Below are 8,817 nucleotides of genomic sequence, written 5' to 3'. Positions count from 1 at the left end.
GGCTCGTGGGCCAAATCTGGCCTTCCAGTAAAAATATTTGGCCCCTTAATGAGAGTTGAAGTTTTAACTCTCAGTTTACATTAAAACTTTTACATAATTTCTCACAAATGTAGATTTTAAGAAAATACAAGGCTTGTGAAAATCCCAATGAATATAAGCTTGTTAATTCTAATACTGCTCACAGACAATGAGGCATTAATACCAGGTTTGCGCCATGCTATTTGAACAGTGCGTGGTTCTGTAATTAAGTCTAATTAACCTACCATAAATTAAATTTTAATGTGTGAATTCCAGCTGTGTTAATTCCAATAAAGACTTGAAGTGCAGCACTTAACATATTTATGTATGAGTCATTTTTAGCCAAATGAGTATTAAAATAAGCTGTAACTCTGTTAGTCTTCACTTACTAACGGAAAAAATGACGTTATCAATTAATTATATTCTGAAATGAAAGAAATAAATGAACAAAATAAATAAATAAATAATAATATAGGCCTACTGTGCCAGTTAGTGGCCCCAAAATGAAAAAAAAAAATCACAAAAAAAACGGCCCATGGTTGAACCCAATCGCTGAGCCCTGTCTTTTCAATATACACTCCAGTTTAGTGAAATGATGTTAAGATGTTTATTTTGCTTTAAAAAAATGACAATGGGCATAGTTTGATTATCATATTTATATTGCAATGATATGAAGACAACCACAGAAATGTCAAAGATAATTTATGACAACATATCAAAATTATGAAGGACACTGTTAGCATTTTGTCGACTGTGCAAAGACACCAGCAGTCATGAAGGCACACTGCACCCATACGGTCCTCACAAGCCTGTTTGCCGTCCAATAACATGTAGTGACGGGCAGCACACATACCCAAATGATCGCTCTTGTTTCAGAATATGGTGCTTTAAAGGGAATGTATCTATGAAGTTTTTTGGGAGTTGGAAGAGTCCAAGTTTCTTTATAAATATTAGTACTTTCAGACTGAGACACTGAATAATCATGAAAGCAATAACATGGAGACAGTTCAGTAATGTATAAGCTGTATGGAGATCAGGGAACATGACAGGAAATGAAAAATCTGTCTTAAAAATAATCAGACTGTAAAAATAAAGCAAAAAAGGCAACACATTCCCAACTGGGACAGACATTCAGGTTAAACAAAGTGGCAGATAGTTAAATACTGTAGGCACAGCAAACCATGACAATAAACACAAAATAAATGTTTTACAAAAAATTTTGAGTCATGAAAAAAAAGGCAACAACAGAAGTGAGTGGATTGTTAATGACAGAAGTTCTTGCACGAGAAAGAAAAAAAAATGATTGAAAGATACGCTGGTTTCTGAGGAAACACACACACACACACACAAACACACATTAGTCCCAAATATTTTGCATGAATAAGTTAATACAGTACGTAAGGCCCTTCCATTACCTCAGTGTACCTAGTAAAGATTGCGAACAAGCTAATGAGCCCTATTAGAGGAAACATGTAAATTGCATTGATTTGTTTACTTGAAGTAATCATGAAACTATTTACAACTATACAAGCTGTACAAAGCAAATGAGGTGAGAGCAAAGCAAAATGAGTAACTGGTTATTCCTATAGTCACGAGTGCATATATTCTATACATTACACTAAATTTAATGTTATCTGAATTTACAGAACATTTTTACAGTGGATTTTAGGAAGGACATGTGCTCAGAAGGGTGCTAAAGGATCTAAAATCCTCGCTGCAATGACAGATTTATAGTGTTGTAACATAAGCAAACTAAATAAATCTTGTCATAAGGTGCTCTAGTCCAACATAGTTCTACTTTGTGATCAAGGTATCTTTAAGTCAGTAATTTCAATATCCTCATGACGCAGTGCAGTTGTTTCTGTTGTGCCATCGTATGAAAAACAGAACAATCCAAACAGAAAACGTATATCCCTTAAAGAAAACAAAATGAGTAAGAGGTTAAAACAGAAAATGTACACTCTCAGAGGTCAAACAGTGTCCCTAATTTTCCCTGCTAGACTTCTCATTTCTTTTAGCTTCCCTTTGAACTTTCTGTGTCTTTCTCATTTAGCACCACTTCATAGCATTCCACCCTCAACCACGTACATGCGCTCAACCTTTTACAAAAAAAAACAACTTACACATGCACTTTTCTTCTCTTTCAGACCAACATCTTTGAAATCTATCATCATTATCTTAAAATAGTCCCTTTTATAATTATAGGAGCATATTTTCTATTTTTTAAGTTATTTTCCTTTCGCGATATTGTTCAAGTTGATGACAATTTTATGAATTTAGTCCGATTCATAACTGCACCTTTTATCTACAGGGTGTTCCTCTTCGCTTCATGAGGCTGGATCTGGGAGTCAGGTTTTAAGGGTCAGGGGTTAGGCAGGGGTAGAGCTCTTCTCACTGGCCAGACTGGGTTTGGGGTCTGGTCGGTGGGGTTTGTGCTGAGGACTGCTGCGAAGATTGTCATCCATCTGCAGCAAAAGTGCAGTTTAGTTAGAACAAACACACGCGTGAGCACAAAATAACATGACAATGATTCAGTAAGAAAATCACTACATTTACACTCTAGTGCAGCTGAGATTGTACCTGACAAATGCAACCATGAACTCATGCAAAGAAGAGAAAAGGGAAAGCAGAAGCACCTTCTCTATCAAGTTGGATTCTTTGTTTACAAGCTGAGTTAGTTTCTGCAGGTTGGCATCCATTGTTTCCTGAACAGGTGGGGGAGGACCTGGAGAGAGATGTAAGTAAGAAGACACCCGACAGAAGAAGAAGAAGGAGGAGATAGCCGAGAATTAGCGGAAGAAGAACCGTGTTAGGTCATTTAGCACCCGAAAATAAAGCGGATACAAAGAGCGAGCAAGAAGAAGGAAACAAGATGTATGAAGCAGAAAATGTTGATGATGTTAGTTGTTTTGTGTTCTCGGAAATGTTAAGTTTCCTTGTTGATCATAAACAGGTAAAACCCTTGAAGTCTGAGTATCTCCTGTGTGTGTGTCCTGCGATCTTACAAGGTTGGCTTGAGCTGAAATAGACTGCCAGGATGTTGTCGCAGAAGCACGTGAGGTTATCCAGCTGTCTGAGGTGGCTCTGCAGAGGGCTGCTGGGGAGGCTGGCTTTGTGGAGAGGAGCCACAAAACCAAACACAAAGGCGTCCAGACTGGTTGGCCTACAATCAAATATAAAATACTTTCAGAAACACACTGACAAGCAATACAGCAGAGCAATATGAGATACTGTATCTGCACTAAAAGCACCATTATTGATATTGACAGGCTGTTTTCTTTAACCTTTTCTTCCAAACAGGTACTGGTCATAGTGGTGTTTATGTTTTCTCATACTGCTCAGCCATAATCAAATAGTCAACTGTTCAGACAAAGAACGTACGAGTTGCCAAAGAAGTAGTTTGCTGTTCCCAGTCTGTAGGAGAGCAGGTTCAGGCACTCTTTAGCGTCACTGTAGATCTGAGGCAGACAGAGAAAGAATTACTTTGTGGTCACAAGCGTGACACGGAGAGTATGACGTGATCGAGGAATTAGGTAGATCAGATTTACCTTTCCTTCCACCTCGGTGATTCTGTGTAGCGGCGACTCTCCTTTGGTCAGCAGGATGCGTGAGAGGGCGATCTTGGCATGGCAAATCGGGACGAGGAAGTTAAGAGGGAACGGCGAGCGAGAAGCAAACCACGGCCGCGTCAGGTTGGCGTAGTTTTCTGCATCCACCCAGAAAGTGTGCAACTGTGAGGTAGAAAATATCACCCTAAAGATGAACAGTACTGACACGTAAACATTTGTCAGGGAACAAGCAGACGAGAGATCGTGTTACCAGAGCTGGTCGTAGTTTCTCTTCAAGCAGAGCGATGTACGCCATGGTGTCTGCTCCTTGTCTGGCTGTCAGCTCATAGTCTGCATTAAATCTCTGAAAAAACATCAAATATTATTATGGGTCTACTGATCTGGTCTGCTGTGATCCTACTGATGTTTGGCTCCCCAGTACATTACTGACCTGCTCACTGACTACAGTCCAACCAGACTAACTGTACCCAGAATAAGATCCAGGTCTTCAGGGGGAGCTTTTAGTTACTTTACTCTCTGGAACAAACTACCAGATGACCTGAGATCAGTCACTACTGTTTCCACGTTTAAAAGAAAACTTGAAACCTTTCTGTTTTCTCAGGCTTATGACAGTATCTTACCTAAGTGTATAGCTGGACAACTGAACTGATTTTCAACTTGTTTTATTTACTTTTTCTATTCTTGTGAATGCGTGTGTGCTGATATGGTGTTCATTTTCAGTTGCTATATTTCTGTAATATTAAACTCTGCTTTTAAATGATTTAATCATGTTGACCATTGTGTATAAAAGGTGCTATACAAATAAAACTGACTTGACTTGACATGTGCAGTGAGCAGCCCTGGCATCTGCTCTTACCTGTTTTCTCAGGAAATTGAGAATCTGTGAAGGTTCTTTAACTGCAGAGTCTCCACAAACCAGCTCTGGGACTGTCGCTGCAGGACAAACGGAGACAGTATTCAATAAGTTTATTCGCCAAGTAGCAAGAACAAGGAATTCAATGTGGTCCAGATGTCAATAGAGAAAAGCAAAACATGAACACTAAACAATAAACAAAAGCACAAACATAACAGTGTAAGAAACTTATAAGGATTCTGAGTGGTAGGGGTGGACTATGTGCTTTCATATTGACGTGATATTGACGTGTGTATAAAAAAGCAGAATGTAAATAGATGTATGAATACCAATGTAGATATAAGTGTAAATAAACTGTGTATTAACAAGATAGATACGTACGGTTAACATTTAAAAAATTAAATCTATATACAGTGCAGAAGATATTACAATTCAGGATGAAAGTGATGTTATTTAAGAGGAGCTCTGCATCTAAACATATGCTATTAAGGTCTTGTTACCTATAATATACTGTACAACAATTCACTCGATTTTGAAACTTAATCAGATGCATGAAAACATAAAAATCAATGTGTCAAATCTGTATATAAATAATTATATGTATCTTATATATTTAACAAACATTCCTGTTCAGTCACAGTATTCTCCCTCGACCACATATGTATGTCAAACAATCCCATGTGGTGGAAACTCTGGTTTATATGAAGCTGCAGCCCACCTGTGAGAGTTTTCCATGTCCAGTCGATGGGAGAAGCTGTGACTTTTGCCCCAGAAAATTTAGCGTATGCCTGAAAGAAAACCCACAGTTGAATCAGGACAGATGGTAAAAAGAGACAACAATTAGGGCATTCATGACATAAAATTTGATTGTAGGTGTTACGCAGCCATTTTTGATTCAAATACAATGATTAAATCCCATCAGACTACATGAGACCAGTATGTACCCTCCAGAGGAATCTTGCCAGTGATGCAGGACTGTAATACTTGAGTTACGTGTGACGGTCGTGTATCAGTGCCCGGCTGTGTATGATACCAATCTAATAGTGCAGCTGAATGATTGCAGCAATCAAAATACCATCAGCAGGAATTTGGCACTGACTCGGAGATTTGGCTCGAGGGTCCACTATGTATTCACTGCCGAGCGAAAACAACTTAATTCACATTAAGAGGAAAAAAACACCAGAATGAAGACGCATCAATTTATAACTGAATCAATCAGGGCCGCATTATCAATTAATCTGTCCGTTTGTTTTCCTGATGAATCGTTTATAGCAGATGTTTTCAAAGCGGGGCGGCAGGCCTCCCCAGTGGGGCTCAGTGAATGGAAGAGAAATAATATTACATTAGTTATTATGTTAGTTATCAAAAGGAGATCATATAGAATAGTCTGTGTGGTCTGGTTAAAGAGAAAATTCAGAGATATAGTAGTTTTGGGGAGTTTTTCCCACTTTCCCAGAGTCAGAAACAAACAAAATGCCTTCAGACAAACCCTTTTTTGTGTAACATAATCATGATCCCATAGGCATCTGGGAACTGAGCGAAACTAAGTAGTGTCAACTGAGGGATGGGGAGGGTGCGCCTTTTTCCAAGCTTTGTCTGAGGGGACTCCAAGCTTTTCCAAGCTTTGTCTCAGATTTTGAAAACCCCTGGTTTAGAGAACAAAATGTTGTGATTTTTCTGGAGTCCAAGGTGTTGCCTGCCAATGTTTTGTTTTGTCTGACCAGCAATCCAAAACTCAACATGCAGCTGACAATGATAGAAAACAGAGAGAAAAGCAGCAAATCTTCGCCTCGGAGGAGTTGGAACCAAAGAATATTTACCGCGAAAAATGACTGCGACGATAATCGATTATTTTCAGTCAATCTATTAACTGATTAATCGGCTACCAGTTTCAGCTCTTCAGTTTTCTTTATTAATGTCACACACTGAGTGCCTTGATAAAGACTGGTTACATTGGTGGATTGACTGACTGTATATCAAATTTTCCTTTAAATGTATCAGATTCTTAGTTATATATGAAAGAAGGTCAACTGATTAATAGAAACATGAGGATTTCTTGTAGAGGTGATTGACTCTATTTTGTTATTTTTACACTTCTTTTGTATTACAGTGTTGTATCCTTTAGGGGTTATGACCTATTTAGGCCTACTCTCTTTGTTGGAGTTGGGGGTGTTGGGAGAGTTGTAGCTGTCAATATATGTTTGTAATGTCTTATATGTATGGTGTTAGTAGGTTCACTATGGAAATAATAAAATATACTATAAACAAAAACAAAATAGAGAGAAAATCCTCACATCAGAGGAGCTGGAAACAAAGAATATGGTGTAAAAGATGACTGCAACAGTGAGGCTAATCAATTATTTTCTGTCGAGTGATTTACTGATTAAACGGCTACTAGTTTCAGCTAGTAGCCTTTTTTTTTTTTTTTTACCTTGTTTGCTTCCTGAAAATATTTATTGATTGTTCATGATTACATTTTTCTTAATGGCACACATTGAATGCCTCGATACAGGTACAATGATACAACGATGGAAATAAGTGCAGGGCTATGCCTGACAAAATATGATGTTATATTTTATAAATATATCAGAATTCTGTCAATAAATCAAACCAAAAATCAGTAGTATCACTGATTAACCTGTTAGGTGACACTGTCCCACCCATGGGACACTAGCCTATTTTCAGGATCACTTATAATCATTATGACTTTTATGGTTGTAAAATTTAAAGATTTACCTTTTAAATGAGACCAGAGTTATACCAAGCGCTGCTGAAACAGTAACCTTGTTATTTTGAGCACATTATTTTCGGCTTGTGCACAAAAAGGAGGTGCCTGGTGAGAAGTTAAATGCTTTGCAAGATGTCATGTCGTCTTGGCCAGAAAATTAGTGCAAGTGTCACCTTGTGGCAAGAGTTGCAACTGCACTCCGGTGAGAGACAGCATGATAAACAAAGCAGCAAACAGCCCGACATTCATTTTCTCAGCAGGTCAGTGATATGTCAAACGTTGTCGGTAGATATAAAACAAGACAGCGGGGAATAAAACCTAAAGAAATTAAAATATCAGCCTCAACAAGCTGACCTTGAAGGACCACATTATGTCAGCAGTGAGAGCGACTTCTGACAACCAGCCACACATATAAGACAGGTACAGATAATAACTTACAGCTGGACAAATGTGAAATTCATCTACTGACGTTAATATTATTTTCCGGTTGATGCAGCTATCAAGCAAAGTGCAGCAGGGGAGTTAGCATGTAGGCTAACCAGAAATACACACACCCACACCCACACACACACAGAGAGAAGACGCAAGAAGAAGTAAACCTGCCGTCTTACAAGTAGGCCGAGTAAAACTTGGCCTTATTATTAAGTAGGAGTTAACGTTACCAGAACTATGAGAGACTCGGTGTGGACGGAAGGCAGACCCCAGTCTCCTCCCCAGCATCTCAGCTCCATGGCAGCCGCCATGTTTTGATTCAATGGAAGGAGCCGGTGACGTCACGAGTTGCCAGTCATATCTGCAGAGGTGAAAAATGTGTTAATATGTTAATATTTTTTTAAAATTTGATTTCATTTCATGTAGCTGTCTTTTAATATTTTCATTGTATGTTCTTCATATGTATTTATGTTATTTAAATATGATTTGTATGTGTTGATACTGTTAAGCTGAATGTTTGTATATAATCCTTTTGTTAATAAAAGAAAGAGGAAAAAAAGAAAAAAAGTGGAAAATGTGTTTAGATAGGTTTCACTGGAAAAATTCCACATCTATAAATAAATCATCTTTTCATGATTGAATTTAGAAAGTATTTTGAGTCTTAACCAACTTATAAACAATAAGAAATGTGCACATATGCGCCAAGATTTTTTTTTTTTTTTTTTTTTTTTTTTTAGAGAAATCTGATTTTATTGCCTACCTTTTTCTGTTAAAGGACCAGTGTGTCAGATTAAGTGGCATCTAGCAGAACGGACTTGGCAGAAAAGGAATATAATATAAATATATTTTAATTAGTGTGTATAATCACCTAAAAATAAGTTACCTTAGAGTGGGTCCCCTCCATGGATGAATAAAGAGAACTGGATACAGGTTGGAGGTGGGTCCCTGTTCATTCCTATGAAAATTGCTCAGTGGCACATGAAGCCAAAAAAGTTCAACTTTTTCCACATTGCTTCCACATCTGTGGGGCCCATAGAGCAAGCGCACTACTTCCCGTTTAGCCCTGCAACTAACTTGAATGGGGATACAACAGTTCAATCATGTGGCTCTTCTAGACTTTTGGACCAAACAGATCAAATACTGATAGTGAGACGAGTCAATTCGTGGGGGTTGTGATGCTCAAAAAAATTATCCGCTGATTTACAGACGTCTCTTTC

The 8,817-nt window shown here is 38.1% G+C and overlaps 1 protein-coding gene across 3 annotated transcripts; it reads right to left on the bottom strand.

Annotated features, from left to right (window-relative positions):
- Positions 1 to 655: 655 nt before the first annotated feature.
- Positions 656 to 7,972, bottom strand: mtx3 (metaxin 3). 3 transcript variants are annotated; one of them, XR_006098283.1, is made up of 10 exons: positions 7,831 to 7,959; positions 5,159 to 5,228; positions 4,444 to 4,520; positions 3,838 to 3,930; positions 3,567 to 3,749; positions 3,400 to 3,476; positions 3,024 to 3,181; positions 2,655 to 2,743; positions 2,317 to 2,483; positions 656 to 1,340 (listed from the first exon to the last, which is right to left on the bottom strand). XR_006098283.1 is itself a non-coding variant. In XM_042422569.1 (9 exons), exons 1-9 carry the CDS (start codon positions 7,909 to 7,911, stop codon positions 2,388 to 2,390), a joined length of 924 nt encoding a protein of 307 aa, XP_042278503.1. In that variant the 5' UTR covers positions 7,912 to 7,958; the 3' UTR covers positions 656 to 2,387. The 3 variants fall into 3 exon arrangements, 2 of the variants coding, with proteins under 2 accessions (XP_042278503.1, XP_042278504.1); XM_042422569.1 differs by having other exon boundaries at positions 656 to 2,483; positions 7,831 to 7,958; XM_042422570.1 differs by lacking the exons at positions 656 to 1,340; positions 2,655 to 2,743 and having other exon boundaries at positions 2,396 to 2,483; positions 7,831 to 7,972.
- Positions 7,973 to 8,817: the final 845 nt, after the last annotated feature.

Source organism: Thunnus maccoyii, chromosome 9 (genome assembly GCF_910596095.1).
Source record: "Thunnus maccoyii chromosome 9, fThuMac1.1, whole genome shotgun sequence".
NCBI classification, from domain to species: domain Eukaryota; kingdom Metazoa; phylum Chordata; class Actinopteri; order Scombriformes; family Scombridae; genus Thunnus; species Thunnus maccoyii.
The sequence above is the reverse complement of the archived record's forward strand: the minus strand, read 5'-3'. Positions and strand labels throughout refer to the sequence as shown.

Coding starts and splice junctions, on each gene's coding strand:
- mtx3 (XM_042422569.1), bottom strand. CDS start 7,911: ATGGCGGCTGCCATGGAGCTGAGATGCTGGGGAGGAGACTGGGGTCTG. Junction 4,521..5,158: donor GACATGGAAAACTCTCACAG/GTGGGCTGCAGC, acceptor TTTGTCCTGCAG/CGACAGTCCCAGAGCTGGTT. Junction 3,182..3,399: donor AACTACTTCTTTGGCAACTC/GTACGTTCTTTG, acceptor ATTTGATTGTAG/GCCAACCAGTCTGGACGCCT.